This window comes from Strix uralensis, chromosome 4 (genome assembly GCF_047716275.1).
Source record: "Strix uralensis isolate ZFMK-TIS-50842 chromosome 4, bStrUra1, whole genome shotgun sequence".
NCBI lineage: Eukaryota > Metazoa > Chordata > Aves > Strigiformes > Strigidae > Strix > Strix uralensis.
Window position 1 is genome coordinate 78135678 of NC_133975.1, and position 24444 is coordinate 78160121.

The 24444-nt window shown below is 44.4% G+C and overlaps 1 protein-coding gene across 3 annotated transcripts; it reads right to left on the reverse strand.

Annotated features, from left to right (window-relative positions):
• Positions 1-52: 52 nt before the first annotated feature.
• On the reverse strand, positions 53-23521 carry SETD7 (SET domain containing 7, histone lysine methyltransferase). 3 transcript variants are annotated; one of them, XM_074867341.1, is made up of 9 exons: positions 23405-23469; positions 21837-21881; positions 17957-18086; positions 12910-13111; positions 10716-10905; positions 8951-9032; positions 7699-7816; positions 7245-7402; positions 53-6264 (listed from the first exon to the last, which is right to left on the reverse strand). In XM_074867341.1, the coding sequence occupies exons 1-9, from the start codon at positions 23442-23444 to the stop codon at positions 6084-6086; spliced, it is 1146 nt and encodes a 381-aa protein (XP_074723442.1). In that variant the 5' UTR covers positions 23445-23469; the 3' UTR covers positions 53-6083. The 3 variants fall into 3 exon arrangements, with proteins under 3 accessions (XP_074723442.1, XP_074723443.1, XP_074723446.1); XM_074867345.1 differs by having other exon boundaries at positions 6180-6286; positions 23405-23473; XM_074867342.1 differs by lacking the exon at positions 21837-21881 and having other exon boundaries at positions 23405-23521.
• Between the last annotated feature and the right edge of the window lie 923 nt (positions 23522-24444).

Here is a 24444-nt window from a genome sequence, read left to right on the forward strand (position 1 = left end):
GAGCAGAGGATGCCCAGAACCACGACACACAAATAACAAGGAGAGACGACGGTTCTGTGGAATATTTTAATATCTGCATTGCCTTCATAGCGCAATTAAAGCAATCTTTAAAATTCACTTATTACAAATGTTTGTCAAGTCTATTTTTCCCCAGAAACATTTTTCTTACTTCCTTGCACATACACCCAAACACACTATAAAAACCTCATTCATAACATCAAAGGAAGGGCAATCATCATTCATGTAAACATCTTTCTTAGAGTTATCCATTTTTTAAAAGTCATGAATAAACCTACAGATGTTCAGTAAGGCTCATAGTTCGAGTACAAATGTCATAAAACACCTATCAAGTACTGTATACAAGTTAAATACTCCGGGGTTAACTGTTAACACACGTATAAGCTTACCCCAAGGATTATTCTTTAGCACTTAGTTCTTCGGAACAGACACCCAGTAATTATGGGCTGAAGAGTATTAAAATAGCAGAAGGCCCAGCAGAAACTGTTAAGTAATACACAATTTTAGCCTGGATCTTAGCTCAAGAGTTAAACTCAGTACAGTTACAGTAGGAAAAGTTTTCTAGGAGGAAATCTGCAGAAAGGAGGGATGGGTCCATTTGTACAGTATCACAGAGGGACAAGCTGAGAGGTATGTCCTGAAGATGTGACTGGCCTTGCTATTGCAATTATTTATGACAGCTGTGTGTAATGCTGCATAAATACTTTCCCAAATAGCAGAAACGACCATTTGTAATTGTAAAGATCATTTGTTGCATCTCCCCTTAAAAAAAAAAAAAATCTACTTATTGGTAATCAATTACACTTGCACCTTACAAAAAGACGTCCTTTTAAATTTGGTTTAGATCTTACTGGAACTTTTTTTTTTTAAATATTCATTCTACCATGAAAATATTTCATACAAACATCATTTTACATACAAATATGTTAAAACTTGTGAAGAGGGTCTTCCCACACTCATGATTTTATGGCTTGAACATTTAATTGCTTAGAATTTTTGTATATATATTTCTCCTGGAAAAGAAATAACAGTAGTTACAGTAAAACTGGTAGAGAAAGGGCAGGAGCTTCAATTGCCTGAAGACAGAAGAGCGCCAAGAGGAGGGTCCATTCAACAGATAGTGACCTTAGTGTTCAAAACCTTTGATCTGGGGCAAGTAAACATGCACTCAATCTTGCACCTTTTTTTATTTATTTAAAAAAAATCCCTTATAAGACTGCTTAGAAATGCTTTGTCCAAAAATATAGTTCTCGTGTTTCCAGTACACAAAGCAAAAGGAACAAGTTGTCCCCGGGGCGCAGGTGAGCACGAAGCCCACTTACACCCACGGGTAAAGCTGCTCCCACGCCTGCGCTCCTCGCCCAAATGTTCTCAGCATGCAACAGCGTGGCGTAAGTGAGGAATAGGCGTCTAATGCAGCACCCCAGCATATAAGGAGACACTTCAGCAATGCTGTTTTCAAAGCAATTGGGTTTTTTTAAGTGCTTGGAGGTGAATTCCTCAGGCACCCACAGCTCCAGCAATTCCGCTGTGCCAGAGGAAACCAAAGCAGCAGATAACCGGCTCTGTACAACTTGTTACCTCATCGCAACGGCAGCATTTTCCAAAAAGACTATCAAATCAAGTGAAAGGATAGAAATCACAGAGGTCTCTGGGACAGAAGCGACACTGTACAGTTCCTGGCGTGACCAAAGTGGTGAGCACCAGTTTCGACTGAAGGACGAGGGCAGCCAACTGGGAAGGAAACAGAAAAGTGGCGATTTCCACCACTTCTCAGTTTCTCATACCACACGGGATACATTGGCTACTCTGCTCCTCCAGTGCCTGGCAGAGGGTGAGAAATCCCTGATGGTGCTCTCGCTTCCATGCCAGCAACGTGCTGCAACAGCCCCGGGAAAGAAACCGCAGCCACTGTCAAACTGTGAGCAACGCTGAAAGCTCCGCATCTGAAAAAGGCTGAGCTAAGGAGAAGGCTACCTGGTTGCTCCCGAAACACGCTGCCTCGCCAGGCTGAGCAACATTCCTCCCCAAGGTCTCGAAACCTGCATGAGTCGCCCAGGAGCTGCACCTGGGCAAAAGCATGGGCCATCCTAGTGGGTATTGTTGCAACTGTGGAAAAAGTCAAAAGGTTGTCACAGCTCTCACTCAGATCGCTGAGAAGCCCTATCCACATATTTCCTTAGACTTTTTCAACAGTTAAGACTTACATGTATTTATGTAGGCGAAGGGGTTTTTTAATTACTACCAAAAAAAAGGGAAAAAAAGCCTTTTCAGATTTGTGACGGAAAAATCAGGTATTGTAGTAGATCCCAAAAAGTAATATTATAGCACAAGACTCAACTTGAGACACCCCCCCCCATGCCTAAGCCCTTCTCCCTCTTATCCAGAGGAGTGACCCAGCAGCAGGTAGCTCTCAGTTGTAACTTCTCATGCTCTCTTGTCTCCAAGATAACCACTTCTCCAGAAAACTAAGCTCTGTATTCTTGGTGACAAAACAGTGCTGCTGCAGCAGAAGATCCATTTAAGATTTTTTTTTTTTTTTTTATGAGAGATGATCAGCAGCCTCTAATACAGGCTGATGTAGACTCCTTCTCATAAAGAGCTCAGGTAACAACCCTCCCATCACACAGGAGCCACGTGCAGCACTGCAGACCAAAGGCAGACATTGGGAACTGATCCGTGCCTGAAAAAAGCAGCAATTCCAGGTTCTCTTACACCATTCTTTAGTCACAACAGGTACTGAGAGCCAGCTGCTCACCCAGGCTCAGCTGACAGGCATCGGCTCTCCTTCCAGTTTCTGCGCCGACAGGACAGGTCTTTGGCCACACTCAGAGAAGTGGAGCTTCTTTACTTATTGCATATTCACCAAGAGTCAGCTACATTCAACAGACTCAAATGGATTGCTTTGCAAAATCACTGCTCCCTCTGCTCCAAATTAAAACCAGGTTTTGGTGTGGATCTCGTGTTACTACTGCTAAATAGTTCTGCTAAGCTGGTCTTGCTATCTAGTGAGTCCCAGAAGCTGAGCTGCAATACGTTGACCAAGTTAAGGCATTATTTGGAGTTCTGTAACTAACCTGTGTTTGAACCTGTGGTTGCCAACGCACACCTCTCAAAAACCTCTGAAGGACACACTGAGCCCTGAGCCCTTTCGCTATCTGGTGGTAAAAACCATCCCAACCATCGCCACTCTAACAGACTACAAAGAAAAAAAAACCAAAGAAGAATTAAGAGGCTTGGTCCTGAATCAAGCCAAAGCAGCTTTATAATCACAACTTTTATAGAAGGTTGGTCACTGAAGAAGGGATCTATAGGAGGACCATTAGATTTTAACAGAGCAGAGAGAAAAAGGACAGTAGAGCTAACAAAGACAATAGCCACAGCAGTAGCATACTACCAGGCTACAAGCGTACGCAAGAGCAAGAGAATCTGTTTGACTGTCACCAAAAACGGCTTTTGAGAACACACAGAGGATACCTCAAGTGCCTTTTTCTCTAGAATTTCCCTATTTTAGGATGCAACCTTCAAACCTGATGTGCAAAGAGCACCTATCTTGTATTTATCTCAAAAATCAGGCAATATGAAGACTGACAAATCTATTAAAACACAAACAACTCCACACGAAGAGGAGATAGCAGAGGAATCAGGGACTGATCAGGAATGAAGCCAGAGAAGCTCTAGAGATCAGAACATTTTAAGCATGATTCTCTAGTGGGCACAAAGAGGCCAGCAGTCCGAAGCAGGTTATCAAGACTGTGGAAGGAGTTATCATCCCTTCACAGCAGTGTTCAGTCACGGTATCTTCCCTCTCCTCTTCCCTGCACTTAAACACAAGCCTCAACTTTGCAGACTTCATGGTCCTGGTGGGATAATCCACAAGATGCACACAACAGCTTCCTACCAGAGAGGCACGCTTTTCTGCAAACAGCTGAAACAGCAACGATCTAAAATAATGACCTGTGGGCAGGTAGGGAAAGATCAAGACATGCGTATCTTTTTGAGGTTCATTTGCTGAAGCTGTGCTGCCAACTGGCCTTCGACAACGCCCCCTCACCTGCGAGGCTCAGTTCTGTCTCTGCATGCTCAGCTGAGTCCCTGAGCTGTCACCTCTGCCAGCCACCTGCCTTGGATGAGAAGTGGAGCCGTGGCCTGAGTCTCCAGCATGAGGAGATGGGTGGTGTCAAAGCTCACATTCAGATCACTGCTGGAAGTGTCAAAAAGCCCTGAGCCTACTCGCCCCCCCTGCCCCAGCACATGCACAGAATAGCTTTTGTGCAAGCTTAAATGGTGAGGTGCTGGAAAAGGTTTGTGATCAGTCACAGGGACTAAACAGAGCCCCAAGTTAGAGAGGTCCTTATTAGTAATTCCTAACTTTGTACAGGTACCAGAGCAAGGATTCTCAGACTGCACAAAACAGCAACCTCATCCTTCCACTTGCAGGTACCAACCCAACACATTCTCCATGTCCAGCTCCCCAGACAGCCAGACACCTCCAACCGTTCAAGCAACCAACTAAAATGTGTTGCAATAGAAAGGTAGGTCTGATTTCCAAATCATTTATGTTACATATATACAAACTTTTTAAAACTACAAACATTTAAAGAAAGTGTTGCAAATGCATTTGAGTTTTTCCTAAGCTGCTAAACCCAAAAGAGAGCATCAGAGTCCCAGAAGGGCTCCAATATCCAGACCGAGATGACACAGTATTTCTCTCTTGCACAGCATTAGGCAAGACCAGTACAGTATCTGAAAAAATGCACAACAATTTCCCTACCCCTGAAAAACCCCAGAACACAGCCCTGCAGAAGAATATTCACAGGCCCCCACTGTTGGCTGCAACAAAGCTATGGATTGACTGCTGTTTCTAAATATGAGCAGTGGGTGATGTTTTTACATTCATTGTTTGTCTTTCAAAAACAATCTTTTCATATCTTTTTTTTTTAATCTTATTTTGATTTCTCATACTATATTAATTTACTGTGTCTTAAACCAGTACTACTAAAAGACAGCTACAAGGCTATATTCTTTGTCAACTGAACACACACAAAAGATACAGCTCTCCTTAACCAAGTACTACAGCCTGCCCTCAAATACATACACCTCCTTTAAGAGAATTCACGTGAGATGCAAGCATCTCATTGCTAGAATTTTTGCCTTGAGAACTGGCCGCTTTAACAGGTGAAATACACAAGCCAACTCATGGACACTAATGCAAGTAATGTGCTTGCCTTCCAGAACATGTACTTCTGAAAGTCCTTCAAAAAGCAAATCCATTTTCTCCTTTCAGAAAATCTTCATGCAAAGAACAGCTTCATTTGCGTGTCATAATCATAAATTAAATAAAATAAGCCAGCCGTAAAGGCTAGATAAATATTAGGTTTGGACATGTTGCTATACTATTTAGAGAGCCACAGAGACCAACACACAGCACTCTCACATACACACACAAGCCTTTCCACTAGTTAGAAAGGATTTTCTCCTGCAAAAGAGGATTTATAGAAAGAACAACGTTCAGACAAGAGGAAAGGGGAGTTAAAACCCAGCCTCCTATACGCTAATAAATAAACTGCTCTATTGCAAGATTCAGATCAAAGGTTTAAAAAGGCAAAATTATGCTACTATTAGAGAATATCAAAATATTACTGTTATCATCACAAGTGGCATATATGCAAAAGGCAGTTGCACAATAATGCCTAGGCAGATAGAGAGCAACACTAAGTCTGCCGACTAAAAGTGAACGATATACCCATTTTAGTTTTCTGTCTAGTCTTTTGGCATCTTTGCATATGGTGCAAAAGCAGAAGCTACCAAAGAATATCACATCTCGTATAGAATATTAAATAATTTCTCCAGATAAGACTGGTGCAACGCTAGCTAATTTTAAATCTGCTATGAGTAACACAGTCAAACCTAGTTAGTATGCAAGAAACTTATCTCTTAACACAGAATGCAAAGTTATGATGCAACAGCATGAACAATCCCTGGTTGTCCAGTTTTCAGTATAAAGGTAGTGCATAGATCCAAGTTTCTGTTTCAGTTTGCTGAATGGAGAAGGAGCTCCCATTTCACTTTTGCTGGGCAGCCTGGAAAGCTTTCAGTTCCAGCTGGTACCACTCCGGTGCTTCTGGCCCGTTTTGCCCAACGGGGTTGTGATCGTATCCATAAGCCACTGTTAATTCTTCATCCTTCTCCACAGCCCTGATGGTTCGGATACACTTGATAGGCCCAAACCGAGGATGAACAAACCTAGACAAAGAACAAAACACCTCTGCTAGGCTTAGCTGTCAATTCACAGACTCTGTTAGCCCCTTTTATAGTTTCAGAAGTCACTCACAGCTCAGAGTAATAATCTGATATCAGATGAGTAGATTGCTTTGAGTTAACTTTATAAAGACTTAAGTAATAAGGGCAAGAATAATGATATATTAAAGCAACTTTGTGTAGCTCTATTATTTGAAGTTTTTCAACAGTCCTGCAACATTGCTTGTTTGTCATAAATAAAACAAAGTTAATCACTGCCACATGCCTTGGGCTTGCAGAGGTAAGCATCTGCACGACAAGAAAACAGTACAGATTATGAGAGACAGGAGAGCACGGAAAACTGCTCATCTTCATTTCCTCAGCACAGGTTACTTACCAAACAATCACAACATACTTCTGTACATCTTCTCCCAGCGTCCCACAGTAAAGGCTTATTTGATAAAAAAACCCTATTTTCTACATATATATCTCCACAGGTCTGTTCATTTTTACACTTGTATGAAAATATTTATACCTTTGAGCATATGCATACATCAAAAGTCTCCTAGTGCTCTGCAACTGCAGAGCAGCAAGATGCTTATTTTCTGAGTTTCAGAAATCCCAGCACATTTGATGGTGCTGATCAAGCATCTGCAGTTCAGCAAATACAGCGTAGTCCTAGCCAAGCTCGGATTTAGAGAGCTGTGCTTACACATTTTAGAATCAAGAGGCAGTTCCTAAAGTTCATGACAAAATTAACAGAGTTGCAAACTTCGAGACACTCCATGGTGTAAGTCCCAAGCATCATCAAGCACCCCAAGACTGGCCAGCTTCCAACTTGACCCAGGTGAGCAGGAACTCCTTCAGTGCTTGGACCCCTTACTCCCAGCCCCGCCGGCCGCTCCTCACCCAGCTGCCCCAAAATACCCCGTGAGCCCAGGCTGCTGGGCTGCAGCTTCCACGCCGAAACACAGGACTCTACTTACGGGTCGTAGATGCAGTTAGGAGTGAAAGAATGGTTGGCCTTATGCCCCAGAGAGGCACAGTACTTGGCAGCGTGGTTGTAGGGCTCTGGCACGTCTATGACTGTTTCGTCATCCAGGGATATTGTATTTCCATTGAGGGCCCAGTCTCTGCTGTCTACCTAGTTTGCAAGGCAAAAATCCAGTGTGTGCGTGGAGGGATCAACTTTGCCAGCAGTTTGAAAGCAAACATTCAAATATATGCAACTTAAGCTTTTCCTATAAGTCATTAAAAAAAAAAAACAACCCACCACCACTTTTTCTATATATACATAGGTGAACATGCATTTTTTTTTTTTCAATTAAACTCCATCATATTAAATCTTAAGGGTGGGAAGGGGGTGGGTGTAAAATCCTACTAGAAGAAGATTTCAGAAGGAGCAATGAAAATTCAGACTGACTTTTTTCTCTCCTTTACCTCCTGGTGTGTAATTCGCACTCCGTTGTAAAAGGACATAACTGTACTGGCTTCTGCTGCTATTTTTGAAAATAACCCTTCTCCAGCACTGGAAATGAGAGAGACATCAACATACACCCTACAAGAGGAAAAGAGCATGGAATTAATGATTGGCTACAGTTCTCATTTTCAAGAAGTGTTATCACAACACTACTGGCATAAAGACTAATACTTCAATATAATAATAAAACTAATAGTAATAATTCAAAACCTCCAAATGCAACTCCTTCTCCTTCCTCTCCTCCCTATGTTCTCTCTACTTTGGCAAAATGAAGGTTTGGTGGGAAGTAAGGGCTGACTTTATCTATTAGTTTAAAATCTATTTTCTTTAAAATTGTCAATCTACTATTACACCTCAATGATGGCTTCAGCTCAGGAACACCCTCAATAACACATCAGAGTCCCAGAGGTCCCCACTAAGCTGAGGTCGCTGGTGTGTACGTACACAGATGAGCAAGAGTTTTCAAGGTGAAGTCCTAGATCTTCAAGCACTTGATGCAAATTAATGCCAGCATTTTACTAATCACTTAGATTCTTCAGAGTATGAGAAAAGGACTACAATGGAGGTATCTACAGAGCAAGGCCTCCTAAAAGTCTATGTGAAAAGTGTAATTGTGGAATTTCCATGGAAGGGGTATCACTGGCTGCATCTGATGAGACAATTGCTGAGGAACGGGTTTTGACTTTACATGGTTGTCACAAACAGCATCTCACTTCCCTCCGGCTTGATGATTTACTCTTGACACTTTGTTACATTGCGGGGGGGGGGGGGGGGGGGGGGGGGAGAAAACTTTGTACAACGCAAGCCATCAAGTGAAACACATCAAATGCAGTGCACAGCAATCTGAAGCTAGTTACACATCTAGAAAACAGAGAACAGCATACTTTTCTGCTCAGAATGTTGTAGATGTGCACTGTTAGTGGAGTCCAGGACTTGACTGAACATGTTTTTGAAATGCTGATAAATTATCCTAGTTTAATCTCCTAAAAAGTATCGCTGTGTTCTATCCACTAGAGTGTAATTTTTATCATGTGAATCAGAAAGAAATTCAATCAAGTCAAATGCTGACCGATGTGCAGTAATTTCACAGACCCTTATGGTCTTTTTAAAAAAAAATTTAAATGAGAAAAGGTTTGCAAAATTAGGCCCTAAATATGTAACAGCAACGAAATATGGACAATATTGAAAGAGGGGAGAAGAAAAAAAGCCTACCTCTCTGACTCATAAGGATCAGGAAGAAGTGCATTTGTGGAAATGCAGGATGAAGTAGATTTGTCAAAACTGTATGCTGGGCCTAAAAAAAAACCAAACCAGAAATCAGCAAAGGAAATAAACTAATTGGCAGTACTGAAAGCATGTGACCTGTAACTTAATCAAGACATTCAAAAATTAAATTTTAATGACTGCAAGAAATAAATGTTATGCTTCCAAAAAAAAAAAAGGTATTAATAGAACTGCACCGGTAGAAGTTTTTCAGTGAGATACTGTTTCTTGATTATTTTTTCCCCTCAACATACTAGAGTAGCAGTATCATCACAAGAAGGTGATATGTATGTTTTTCAAACTATCAGCTTTTAAAGGAGGACTGGATAGTCTTTCAAAACTCACCCTCCCAGAGTCTCTACTTAAAAGTAAAGCAAAGTCTAAAAGGATATATTCAGTAACACATTAATTATAGAAAAATCTTGGGACTATTGCATGTATGAAATGTTTTCTACTCCAAATCCTGAAGATACTTCAGCCTGAAGATAATGTTCAGTAATCACAAAGTACACTTGCTACAGTCATTTATTTCCTGCCACTAATAAGCAACTCAGTGGTACAGCTCCTAATTATATCCTTACATCCCTCTCCAATCAACTGCCAGAGGACTATCTAGGAGATAGGTTAAAATGCAGGTGGAAATAAGATAGGAAAAAACCCCCAAAACACAGTATTACGAAGTTTGATAAAAGACCATTGTCCCTGGTCTCCAAGATCTGTTCTGGCTGAAGGCAGCTTCCTCCAGAGTGTAATTCAATCCTATTTACAAAGCACAACTGTACCCTGTCAGAAGTTATCTTTTACGTTACATTTTGATTTGCTATCACAACTGAGAGATTTTAAAAGTAAAAAGTCACATGCATTTGCTTCCCAATGCCTTTTCACTGAGTTTTATGTTCTTATTTCATATGGAGTGAGACAATCTTTGCTGGCAAAACAGTAAATGTGTTAGCATAGTCACTGTTTATTACTCATGGCCCTGCCCGCAGCTTTAACCCACTCACCTCCAAAACACCACATACACCTCAGAGCAACAAAACTGCTCCAGAACTACAGGCCCAAGGCACCACAGCCCTGGAGAAGGAGCACTGGCTACATAGGCTGAAGGTACCACTCTGACCCCAACCATCTCATAGCCACCTTCTGTCAGCAGGACTAGACAGACTGAAGGGTGCTGGTGAATCAGACTGTTACACAACTACTGAATCTAGTTCACTAATTCCAATCCCTGTGTCCTTTCAGCCCTGTAATGCAGATGCCAGAATACTCACGGTGCTAACATTCGCTTGCACAAACCCAACTGACAGCTACAACCAAACCACGGCCTCCCTCTCCACTTCTAGTTATTTTACTAACAAAACAAAACCTGTAACTGTGCCAGCATTAACATGGTTAAGCAGGTTTCCATTCTGGCACATACGGCAATGGTGTGTGTGACCAGCAGGACTGCACCCAGGAGCGTGCAAGAGAGGGTTATGAAACACGGTTCAGCAGCACCACCGCCTGGGTCACTTCCCATTTGTTCCCAGAGCAAAGGAATTGCTCCACATGCCTTTCTGTCCAACTTTACAATTTAGAAAAAGGGCTTCTCACTAACAGACTTATTATCACAGCCAGCCTCTGGAGTCTCTAATGGGGAACATTATAGAAACCAAGCTGCTTGCAGCAAAGAGCTGGTAGGAAGAATACAAATTTCTGTGTTAGCTGAACTTACTGCCTGGCACTACTTCAAACTGAGGTTTCCCATCCTCTACAGATGTCAGAGTTGCCAGTTTTGCTTCTATCATTTCTCCATCTATGAACCTTCCAGAATATGCAGTCTTTCCATCAGGGTACACATAGGCTATTTTCTCTCCAGTCATCTCCCCTTCTTCATTCACTTCTCCCACAAGGCTGCCTCCATCCTGAAAGTGCAGACAAGAAAGAAAAGGCAGAGCATTTAGTTATACTTTACTATCTTCAGTAAATGAAAAAGATTTTCCCCAACTTTTTAAAGAAGCAATCTAAGCAACAGTAAGTTCAGATGTGAGATCATGAAAATTAGTGAGAAACAGACACATGAAGAAGCTGGACGAAGTCATTCCAATCAGGATAAAACTGATAAAAGAAACAGGCAAAACCCAAGGTCTTTCCCTTCCATGTGACACAAATACTGAGTTTCAATTGGCAAAATTTTTACGTGAACAGTCTGTGAACCAAGGCCCAAAGCCACACACAAACTTCGTCCGAGTTTTCTGTGCTGGAGGAAGAAAAAAATTAAAATGCTGCCTTGCTCACTGCTAATTCATGGTACATCAAAAGACTTGAGCCTATTGAAAAAAAAAAGATTTGCTAGACAACTGGAGTTTCTCTGTCCCAGCATCCCCCCACAGTGTCAGGTGGTACTCGAGAACAACTGTTTGCTGAAAGCCATCATCAGCAACACTTTTCCTCTCTAAGGTTTACATATTTTAGCCTTGGGCTTTGCCATCTGTGATTTGTCTGCAACTCCAGTTAGGTCTATTTACAGAATTGCAGAACCAGACGCATAGATTAGCACAGGTCTAACGGGTGTTTATTTCAAAAAGGACAAGGAAACATCTGCAAATAATGCCCTGGAGCAAAAGCAGCAGGTGTGATGTGGAAACAGACTCATTTAGATAAAGATTGCTGTGAACAGACTATTTCAGGGTGGCACCATTTTCTTCAACTCCAAGGATGAAAGAGCTTTAAACATACGGTAGTAAGGGACAGTGAACCTAAGTTTGGGTAAAATTGTGTGCACATAGCATCATGCACAGAACCATGCATAAACAACTGCTTCCGTAACAAAGGTTTTTTTGAAACACCTTGCCTCCTTTAGTCTGGCAAGATGATAAACAACCTCTAAATACCCACATTTCCAGAAGGTACAGCAGCACTTCGACAGCTGGAAGATGAAACAGCAAGCACATGACCTGAAGGGTCAGCTGTGTGTATTTTATACACTAGTACTGAAAAACTGCTACCTGTTTGGCAGCATACACCAAGCATTTGTTGATTCTAACACACACTTAATGGCAACAGTGAAAACCAGTAAATAAAATGAACAGCCAACAGTGAGCATTTGAAATGCAACTAAAGTATGTGCAATATGCAGCACAGAAATAGATCGGGTTTTGACCAGCAGCTTAATTACATGCAGATGTCTCCCCCTCCTCAACACAAGGTAAAGATTGAAAGGTTCAACATTGGAGTGCTGTGTAAGACTGAACAGGAATTAAAATCTTAAAAGTTTACATTAAAAAAACCCTAAAAACCAGTACAACCACTATTGCCCTAGCTAGTATGGTTATAAAAGCACATCAAAGATTTCTCCAGAGTTTTTCAGAGGAGTATCTGAGTGTTTACCAAGAATCAGAAAGATAAAATTCTGGCTTGCTTCATGAGCAAAGCACTTGTTCACACTCCAGTCAGAGGCACAGCTCTCCCACAGTTACATTCCATTTTTTGGGCAAAGCCAGAATTCACAACATACCCTGCAGAAATGGACAAAGTCTCCCCTCCCAGTTAATAAGGGCAGCAGGTTGCAATAGCTTGCACGGCTCCCATGCTCCTCACCTGCAGTCAGCACTGCAAAGTGGCAAAATCACCAGCCCAGCCTTCCCAAGAGGGTATGCATAAATGCACTTCCAAGGGGCTGGGTTCCCTGGAAGATCAAAATAGAGGGGGCGTCTCACAGCCTTACTGAATCCTGTCTACTGGGCAAACACTCAGCACTGAAATGGTTTAACTGTATGCTGGATTATCCAAAATCAGAATGTGCAATCTTCCACCCAGATTTTTGTGTGTTGACTTTTGGATAGCTGGGTCATGGTGGATATTTCAGTTGGGGAGAAAATACATAATGGTACTATACTGCAATGAAGAGAGCAGGTGGTCAGGCTTACCGGGTAATAAATCCAACAAACTCCATGTCGAATGTTGTCTTTATACTGCCCTTTGAATATCAGCCGCCCATCACTGTCATACTCCTGGGCTGGTCCATTCAGCTCTCCATCCACATATGTGCCATGAAGGACAACTCCATCCTCGTAAGTGTAGATTCCCTGGCCTTGAAGGGCATCATCAACATAGTACCCTTCCAGGGTGCTGGGAAAGAGAGAAAGAAAACAGCAGTGGAAGACTGTTCACCTCTCCAAGAGGCGAACCCAAAGCCTCGACACGAGGCACAGCACAACTCTGCTCCTCTGCTCGCTCTTCTACATATTACTGGTGCAGAGAGGCTGAGGGGAGACCTTCAAGAAAGTCAGGTCCAAGGAGAAGGTAACTGCTGACACCCGGTTTGCTATTGCTGGGTACCTTACCACCCTCCCCGAAACGCACACCACCACTGCAACAATGACAGCTTTTCTTTGTTTTCTCGGTGGCCTCTCTCCGAGAGCCCAGGCTGTTGCAGGGCTGAGCGATGCACGGGCAGACCGAAAGGTATGCTGAAAGGCTCAGCAGCTGCTGCTGGGGCTCCCTCCTCCGTCCCCTGACAGGCATCGCTATCCCCCCCCATGTCTGAAACTACCATGTGTTGGCTAGTTTCAGCCAAATTTGAGGGGGACAGGGGGGAAGGGGAGCGGGAAGGTAAACCTGACTTCTCCAGAAAGCCAAGATGAAACACAGAAACTTGTTTCTACAGACCTCCCAAGACAGAAAACAACTTACGCTGTCCTTTCACCAGGGTGCGCTGCATGGACACAGCATCATTTATCTAAATGGCATTGCTGGCCTTTTTTTATAGGCTGGGGTAGCAAACTACAGCAGTGAATGGACACTCGTGGTCAAAGAAGAAATTAGTGCTCAAGCAGGCTACACTTACATTAGGATTTTCTACCTCCTACGTTTGGATCTTTACTGACATCTCTCCGGTGAGATGAAATTGAACTGCCACACAGGTGGGCTGCCAACAGGGCACAAACTGCAACCTGCTACCAGTCCGGTGTTAGCTCCCTAGCGATACACTTAGCAGCAATCTGTACCGGATTTGCTAAAGGCACTGTCATTTTTCACGTATTTCTATTAAACTGGAACACAGCCTGTCAAACAGAACTAGTGCTGCACCTGAACAAAGAGACATTTCACTTCGGTTTTGTCTTGCAAACCCTTTAGAAGGGACACAATAATATCTTGCAATCTGCTTTGCTCCCTTTCTTTAAAAAAGGCTGTTGAGAGAAGCTACAAAAAATGAAAGCATAACTGTAAAAGAGGATCTACTCAGTTATTTCTTTCTCAGGTTAGAACTAGCATAAGGCAATACAAACTGTTTGGCTTTTACCCCAGCATATTTAGCTAACAGCCAGCTGCAGTACACTTCACTGCATAATTCTTTTTCTGAGGCAGACATCTAAGGTGTAAGCCCAAACAGCATCTGGGAGCACATGACTCTACATGTTTTACAAAACTTTACAACACAGATTTTCAAGAGCTGCAGAAGGAATGTTTTCTCAGAATTAACTTTCTGGTTTCTAGAGCTTCAATCTCTGTTTTTACGAAACTTTGGCAAACGGGCTGAGGTATCCATGGGAAAATACACTACAAAAGCCTCGATGCAAACCAGATGCAGAGCAGGAAGGGGCAAGAAAGCTGTTTTACTTTTCAGTTGGATTAATTCGTTGATCCAGGTTGCTACAGAGCTGCACAGACAGCGACGGCACCACAGCAGAGGGAAGGAGCAAAGCAGATGAGGAAACAACCAGAAATCTGTGCACTTACTTGACTATAAATGACACCACTTTCTCCTCTAGTTTATCATAGATCACCACATTTGAATTTCATTGTAGCTGACAACACACACAGAGTCCACATGTAGGATTACTCTTTAAAAGAAGCAGCCACCCCCGGTTTATGTAATCAAACAGACCAAAACCCCTTCTTGTTACCTTTAATGATATTAGTTGTAAGTTAACAAGTTGCTAAATTACAACAGTGCTTCAGCACTGGAAAAAATATCTTTTCTTTTACTGTAGCTTGAATCTCTACATTTTCTTTCATTGGATTAAGCTCCAAACAATGTCCAAAAGATCCATCTCTTTCTAGTCTCATACCGTCTAAGGAAATAAAAAAAAAGATACCTAAAGAAAGAATTCCGTGTCTTTCAACCTTGCCTATAAAGTCAGGTTCTCCAAAACTGTTATACTTTCCACAGTTTGAGTTATTTCCACCCTGTTCCCCCCTTCTCTCTTTTTAGGCTCTCAAAGTACAGTGTCTGCAGCCAGACACAATACTTGCAACTAAGACCTGACCAGCACAGGGAAGAATAAATAGCTTCTGTGTCTTGCATAAACAAAATCTTGTTAATACAAACCCTGAGCTAGCCTATATTTCTCCAGTTTGCTTCTCAGATTATCATATTTGTGATAATGTAAAGTCTTCCTAAAATCAAGATTTATCAGATGTACTGTCTTTCCATTATCCACCAGGCCTGGAGGGGATCTAGGATAGCCACTACCTAAAAAATAAATCAGTGATAAGAACTGGGGGGAAATACTTAGTGCAATAGTCTTCCAGGTAATAAGTTACATCGATAGACCCTGATCCATTCATCCCTCACTCCCTGATCTCCCCTCTTTCCCTCTATACGGGAACACTGAAAACTTTTTCTTAAAAAATAATACAGTTTCTACTGTGCTCTGGGAGATGTCAGTTTACAAGGGTTTCCAGTTAAGGGAGAACGGCAGCTGCAGCTCTGTGCCAAACACGGCTCTCATGCTCCCAGTTATTGCGCAAAGTGTTTTTGTAAAGTGCACTCCAGCAAGCCTTAGCACCAATGAAAGCTCGAGTACACAATCCAAAACAGGGAGTATGCCAGAGGTGAAACTTCTCTCTCTGAAAGAATATGTTGGGTTTTGTTGCATTTTTGAAGGGGGAGGAAAAAACAACTGGTATTTCATTCCAGGTTTCCACTCCCTTAAATAATCAACAGGAAGGGGACTGCTATTCCAGTAAAGGGAAAAGTTTTCAGCAGACAAACAAGGCAGCCAGGCAGCCCATCCTATTTCCCAGCACTCAAAAAATGAGAACGCTTACAATGCTGCCAGTCATGTCTGACAGGACCCAACTACTCCTGAACAACAGACCTACAGTGGTTCAGCTGTCAGTCTTTACCAGCAGCCTGTGAGGGAAACAGATCCAGGAATGCTGAAACCAGCTAACTTACTGCACTGAAGCACCCAATACCACAAGGGGAGAGGTGCTTTGAGAAATTTTGGGGATTCATTTCTCTTCTTCGTAAGCATTCAACCTTGCCCATGGCACAGTTAATGGAAACAGCACGTCCTGTTTTATGCCAGGTCATTCTTCCTGCAACACATCACAACACGTGAACCATCCACTTTCAGAGAGCAACTTATTCTTGCTAGCTGAACGTAGCTAGGTAAATTGCAACATCTTTAGTAACTAGTCACTGCTCAGTTAAGGCTGCTCTAGCTAATTTAAAATAAGCTTAGGGCAGTTTGTAAAAATATACTGTTTTCCAAAACCACATTACAGATTGTTTTTATATATTTACATTCTGCTAGTTCCTGAAGTCATACAGTAGCCAACTATTCCATTTTTTTAAGGGTTATGAACATTAAAAAAAAAAAAGAGTTGGCAACACTGAAGCAGTACAGAAAAGGCTCAGCAGCAGCCTGAGTTTTCCCACAGAGCACTGCCTGTACCTTGGATTACTTGGAGGAGCAGCCCTACAAAACAAAATAGTGGGTCAGTTTCTCTGACTGTACAATCAGCAACTGCTCTGCTGAGATCATCAACAAGCACAGAAGCGTTATGTACATGTGTCCATAGAGATGCTGTCTGCCAACTTAAAAAAAAAGGCTATTTTAGAGAGGTCAGCTGCTGGGCAGTACTGATTTTCAGTTACTCATAAAAGATTTAATAAGCCCATTACCAACAACAGTGGGGATTTTTCTTCATCCAAGCTCAGAGGCCTGATCAGTTTCTGCATAACTGAATAAATATATTATCTTCCTCATGAAAAAACCCCACAATCCCTAGTATGAAGCAACTGCAAAGGCAAGTACAGACAAGGAGCTGACTCACTGAGACAGCACAATACCTCCGCTCCTGCTCAGAAGTTCGCTGAGCAGGAGGAGAGTAGACCCGGCACGACTGTCAGTTTAACAGCTGCTATTCATAGTGCCACCGACAGCTGCAAAACCGTGAAGAATCCTGTCATTTTATACATCTGCTGCTCCTTTGGAGGAAGTTCTGAGCAACTGCAGAGAGAAATGCTGCAGTTGGGGGAAGATGTACAAGGTGTTCATAATGAAGACCTGAGAAGAAAACACATGCATGGGCAATGACTAGCCCAACTTCACTGTCACAATTCCCAGTGAAGAGAGCGGATGTTAATCTGAAATAAATCCGGCCACAAGCCACTTGAAGAGGATTAGGTAGAGTTGGGAACAAACCTTTATTTAACTCAGTCCTTTAACCACTAAACTATTTCCAAGACCAAGCAGAGGGTAAGCCTCTCCGTCAAGGTCCTATGTCTGTGCGTGAGGTCTGGCACAGGGAGCTCCCAGTCCAGCTGCAGTCTCTGTAAAGGGCTATAAGACAAACAAAGAATTCTACCTACAGTTACAGACTTCAACTTTGCGGTCCAAGTCAATGTCAGCATGGCTTCCAATAGCTCTGACCACCTCCCAGTTCTTACGGTCTCTAATTAGTTTGTAACTTTACAGCACTGTAAGAGCTCAGGCCGCTGCATTCTCCCACCAGGAAACAACTTCAGGCATCACATTACATACAAAGCCCCCAACCCCATGGCTACAGCAGCAGTAGAGAAAACTTTCTAGCTACAGTGTTTAATGAGAAAGCTTACCCAGAAACTCAGCAGCATACAATCAATATAGATTAGTTTTGTATCACTGCAAGCAGAAGGCAGAATATAGGAGGGAAAAAATAAATAAATAAAAAAAAAAAAATCGAAGAGTCAGTGTCTACCTTCCATCAAAAAAGAAGAACTTGCCACGGCCATTCTTTTCTCCATGCACAAAGTTTCCCTCAAATCTGTCTGTTGATGAATACGTGACTGTACAGAATCCATGTGGCAACCCATCATCATCTAGATGTCCTGAAATAAAAACCAGACAGAGAGCAAAAGAACACATTAAACATTATATAAAACTGCAAACCTGTTCTGATTATGTAGATGCTTGAAATGCAGTAGCTCCCTAGTACAAAACAATAATCCGCATCAAAACATTTCTGTTAGGAACAGTGATCAGAGATTCAGTACAACTGAAGTCTGTACTTGTGTAACACACTTCACCTCAAAAACAAAAAGGGTTAGGATAAAAGAAACAGAGAGAGAAGAATAAGCAAAAAGATATGTTTCTAAAAGAAACAAGGTTCATACTATTCTAACTTGTGTTAATATACGTCTTCAAAAATGTAATAATTCTTTATCTAAAATAGGTATTTCCTGATGAGAACAGAATAGATTTAGACTTCAATCTACTGAGTAAGAAAATGTTTGGTTTTTTCTTTTTATAAATACATGTCTTACAACAATGTGGGTGTGCCACCTTGTAGCTGTATCCACAGGGATTTAAAGAAATAAAAGCATATAATATCTATAATACTATGCCCTTGCAACATGTCAGTCAATTTGCTATTTCATATTTTAAATATTTTAAATCTCCAGTGCCTTTCTGATGTGTTCACATTACATGCCCCAATCCCGTTCCCTTTCCTAGCCATATCAGCTTTCCCCATTACAGCTGTTGCCCATGGGGAAAGCAGAGGGATGACACACTTGGATCCCTGTCTGTATTTTACAGAATGCAGCTGGCCAACTCTGATTAAGTTAAAGCTTAATAAGGCTCCTACTGCATCTCCATCTGCCTTTTCAAAGCCAAAACAAAATGGAAGAAGAGTGTTTTAAACAACTGTTATTGTCTAGTTTACCTGTGTGAACTTGGGAGTCCTTAGCACTGTGTTAGCAGAACATTGCTCTGACTGCAGAATGAAGATGCTGAAGCTCAGCAGGGCTGCTTTCCGCACAGCATACACCAGGCACGAGTGTAACAAGCTCCCATCATGACATTTTATCAGCTATAAATTTTGCATGAAAATGGACGCCTAAATAAAAGCTAGCATATATTCACATTCTTTCACATTGCTAAATAAAAACTGATCTCTGATCCCCTGCGTCTCTTGGCGAGGCATACAAAGTCTATTAGAGATGAGAGACAGCTCATGCATCCACTTCTACAGGCTTTGGGTCAATCTCTTCCCTGAACAAATTTGCACCCAAACTTAAAAGCTTCAACACATACATGGAAAGGCAGAAACAACTCCAAGGTGACAGGGAGCCATCACAGCCCAGGCTGATGCAGGCAACAAGAGGCACTTCAGTGTAACCAAACCTTGAGTCCTACACTCAGAGAGAAAGCAAGCTATGAAGACAGGGGTGGAAAAAGCCAACCACCCATGTGGCTTCAGAAGTCCATTTATTCGTGTCCTGATGGCAACAGGTCCACAGGGTTCTGCGGGGACAAGGGTACCCACAGGGCACATGCATGTCCACGTTGTTCTTCTTACATCACTGTTTTAAACTACTGGTTCCTTGGGATGCTCCACAGCCCCCCAGGGACACCACAGGCAGGGCATAGTAAGGATGTGGGGCAGCATCTGGTTAAGAAGCCCTCTCCTATGAGGTGCATAACCCACCACAGCCTTTTAATACCAGATTGATTGACAGAAGAATGCTATACAGCACAGGATACTCTGTCAGGATATATATCCACACTTTTGTCTATCTCAAAGTAAAATTTCATTTAAAAGGAAAGAAAAAAAAGATGAAAAGATAGAGGAAGGGAAAAAAAGAGCTAAGCAAATGTTCCTTAAAATAACCAAGTAAGGCTGTGCAGATTTATTACCCATCCCCTGCACTTGTTACATTAAAGTAGGGAAATACACCCAGAAAGAAGGTTTACAGGTGAAAATATGAGATAGCTGAACTCATCCAAGAGTCCAAATTCTCTCCTTCCCACACATACTCCCCAAAGTTTCTCTCGCACCTGCTCTGGCACCTGCCTAGCACCCTCTGCAAGTAGTGCAAGTCACTAACCCGGCAGAAAATTCCTCCCTTTGTCATTTTGTTGCTGGTTCAGGAGGCTGACCCCGCACCCCATTGCCACCGCAGAGCTGGGTGGCTGGGAGCCGACCTGCCCCTCTTGGGGGTAGCAACCTACCACGCTTCCAGTTCAGCCACCTCACAAAACATCACTGAGCTCTCAAACCAAGTTTCCAATCCAAGATAGACTGAAAACAGTTAAAAGTTTAAAAAGTTAATAAAACCAATCAGACACTGCTTACTGTCCAAGCTGAGAGAAGTAACAGAGTAAAAAGAGCAAAAGTAGGGGGGGAAAAAAGGTTACATCCCTAAAGGCTTTTAATAACTTTGAAGAGGAACCCTTTAAAACAAAAAGGGCAGCATGCTGCTCTTCAAACAGAAGAAAGGCTTTTTTCCCTCCCATCCATTCCCTTTTTGTAGAAGGGAAAAGTCTTAGCACTTATGTCAATTTAACTAAAAGGTCAGTGAAATTTCTGATTGCAGACACCCCTTTTAGAACACAAAAACAACTATGTCAACATTTAGGGGTTTAATTAAAGGCTTCAGTTTTATCAATATGGGAAGGTTATACTGGTACAAGTTAACAAACCCTAAACAATAGACTTCCAGTTTTTCCCTCACTGTAGGAGCAAAACTTTTATAAAACAGTTGGATTAAAGAAGATATACTGACAGTATTGATATATTATACTACTAAAAAAACCCAAACCAACAAACTTGCAACTTTGTTCTCTGTGACTATTCAGTTTTGTCAAGATTTTGCTGGAATGCAAAGCCCGACACAAAAGCTGCCATGCTTATACACAGCACGCATGTCAGGACTTTTACACGGTAGGATACAGACTATCCCAGAGATTTAAATGGTCAGCTTTCATCTGATGGCCTCTATACAGAGTCTTAATCTCAGCTGCAGTACAAAGAATCCAGTTCTTCTAATATGCTAGAGATTTTCCCCTCATGAAAAAAAAAATTCCCTCACCCCAACAAAACAAGAGACATTCAGTCTCTCTTAGTCAATAGGGGAAAAAAAGCAATTTCAAGTTTAATTACAAAGATGCAACTTTTCCTATATGGCTGAAGCCTTAGGCTCTAATTTTGTTTCAGATGAAGTCAGTGGAAAAAATCCTCATTATTTTCATGTGAGCAAAGCAGAGTGTTCCACTTCCCTTTCTTGCCTCTCTCCTCCATTTGCGAAAACAAAGCCAAAATGTCTAAACATATTTTTAAATTATTGCAAAAACCTCACTTTTGTTACTTCTTTAAGGGTCTCTCAAGATCTCCTCTTAAGCTCAGGCCATGGACTTTTCAAGAAAAACAGGGGGCTAGTTCACAATGCAGCATGATGGGGCCACTTACCAAAAACACTGATGTACACAAACCAAAGATAAAAGCCCTTTACTGTCTGTATTAGTATTACTTAACAGAAGACATACAGTGTGCATCATCAATAAAAGATTCTGGCTACAAAGATGCCAGATGGATGTTTTAGGAATAACAACAATAAACCAACACCCCCCTTACAAAAAAAAAAAAAAGTGATCATTTCTGTCATATTTCTAACTTCCTTCGGGTAAGTGCAAAACCACCCAGCCAGCCTACTCTCCCCCAAACAGCACCCCGCTTCTGTGTCACTCAGAAAAACACATAGTTTCATACACACTGCTGAAGAACATATGCTTTAAAAAGTCATTTCCTTAGCCCACAGAAACAGTAAGCAGATCCACGATATGGCAGAACGCTTTACCTGTGATACGAGGATCAAGACTACGACTCTCTGCCCAAGACACAACTGTAATTCAGAGATTTGGGGAGTGGGGAGGAGAGGGAGGGGAAGAGACCCATCTGTTAGGAAGCACCTTTGGTTTGAAGAATCTCACGCCCCTCACAAGCATGTTTTACACCACAAAGCTCCTCTTTGGCTCTGTTACCACATACCTAAGCAATATATCCAGATCCTAGCAGCAGCTGCTTAACTCGCATCTGTTCTTAAGACTAAGCTGCCGTGCTCAATGTCTTCTTCGGAGAAACGTGCTTTGAGGCCTAATCCTCCTGCCACAAGATACAAACAGCCCACCATCGAACGATGCGGAATTACCGGCATCTCCTCACAATCAGCTCCTTACTTTGTGTGCTTAATCCCGACAGCTGAAAATCCAGGATTGCTCTTTCGGGCCAGGACTGTTGCCCTGCGAGGGACCTTCGGGGAGCAGGCGCTCTCCCGCCCAGCCAGCACGCTTTGTTCGAGAGCCGCACGAGGCCAACCCGGCCGCCTCACGGGATGATGGCGTGTTGCTGAGTTGCATCACTGCATGCCAAGGTCTCCCATCGGTAAAGCCTCCCAGAGGCGCGTGCCTCGGGTTTAAAACTCTTAAAAAGGGTTAGTTCTCCGCTCACGAGAGGCTAGCGCAAAACGGGGTGTATGTTGCCCATGAGATGGGCCTGCCCGCTCCAACACAGGCGGCTCGGCTCCAGCTCTGCTGCCCATGGACACGGTTACCCCTTCCAGCTGCCCTTTTCTTGCCCCTTTTCCACTTGCACGAAGGTAACTGCGGCCTCCGACAGCGGCAGCCCCCCCCACCCCCCCGGCTCCCAGAGTATTTACCGGGGACAGGTATGCCGGCTACACCAGTCGGCGCTGACGGAGCTAGCTGAGCTCCGGGAGGAAGGATTCCTCCCTCGCAAGCCCTGCCACCGCGCTAAAGGACGCGGCTGCCGCGGGTGCGCGCCCTGCAGCCTGCACGGCAGCGCAGGGGCCGGTACCGGGCAGCACCGACCCGGGGGAGAGGCGGCGGCCGCCCCAAGTACAAGGGCGCGCCGAGCAAAGGCACCGGCCGAGTGCCACCGCCTGCACGGGGGGCACAGCAGCAACGGCAAAGCACGATTTTTTTTTTTTTAATTTTTTTTTTTTTTTAACGTTACGAGCAGAGCAAACGTCAGCAGCAGGTTCAGGGGCCGGCGCCGCAGCGGACGGAGCGCCCAGCTGCGGGCGGTGGCCGGGGTACGCCGACAGCACGGGGCCGGGACCGGACTCACCCAGCCGCCCGCCCGGCCCCGCGACACGGCGCTGCCCTCTCCACCCCCCCCCCCCCCCCGGCCGGTCACACACCGCCACGTGCGCGGCGGCGGCAGCGCGGCCGTTGCATAAGCCCGCTGATGTCATGCGCTGCCACCCGCCCCGGGCGCCCCTCTCGGGCCGCCACCGGCCCGCGCCCCCCCCACTTTAGCCCCGGCACCGCCCGGCGCCCGCGGGGCCGCCTCCCCCCGCGCCCGCCGCTGCCGGCGGTTCCCCCCTGGCCGCGCCGGGGCAGGTACCTTCCACGGTCTCCTCCAGCGTCTCCTCGTCGCTGTCCATGGCGGCGGCGGCGGCGGCGGCGGCAGCAGCGGCGAGCGGGCGGGGCGCAGCCGCGGTAACCCCGGCGGGCGCGCGCGCGCGCCGCCCCGCCTCCCCCCCCCCCCCCCCCGAGGGCGTGGCCAACCCGTAGCCCCGCCTCCTGCCGGGCGGGAGGGGCGGGGTGTGGGCGTGGCCGGGGCGCGCGGCGCCCGCCCGGCGGCCGCAGGACAGAGGGGCTCGAGGCAGAGACCCCTCCGCCTCGCAGCAAAATGGCGGCGGGCGGGCGGGGCGGCCCTAGGAGCCGCGGGTGTCTGCCGCCCAAAGACACCTCCCGTGGCTGCGGCGCCGGGCAGCGCGGACACCCCTGCGCACCCGTGCGAGACCCGCGCGGAGGGGGAGGTACGCGGTGCTCCAGCGAGTGCCCGAGGGGGTCGTTAAATTTCTGCTGGAGAATGTTCCTAACGTGGCACAGAGCGGCACAGGCGGCGGGAAAATCCCACCCCATCCAGCGGTGGGCCCCCAGGCACCCCGTCTGGTACAGGACTAGCAGGCTACCCCTGCTCCAAATGGGCATTTCGACCTTTACCTCATCAAGCAGATCTCCTCACGGACCCCAGCCAAGCACCACAGCACCGCTTTCTCCCTCCCCACACCAAGAGCCACTCTTACCTGCTGCTCTTGACATTAATTGCCAACTAGTTAACTGCCAACAACTTCACAGGCTCTTGGATTTCAGTTTTGCAGGAAGGGTGACAACCCCAAGCAGTGGGTGCGATTTATGAGCTCTTACCCAGGGGACGTGAGGACGCTGCTCTATCACCACACGCCTCAGCGTACTGCAGGGACCTCGTGCTCCGCCACAGCTTGGCAGCACGCAGGAATCATCTTAAAGGAAAGTCAGAGTGTTTCTAGGTCTTGTAGCCAGCTGTCTTGGGAGCGCAGGAGGTATCTCCTTCATCCTACCGGAGATGACCCAGACAGTCGGGGGCTGGAGGACGTGCTCTGCGAAGTGAGACTGAGG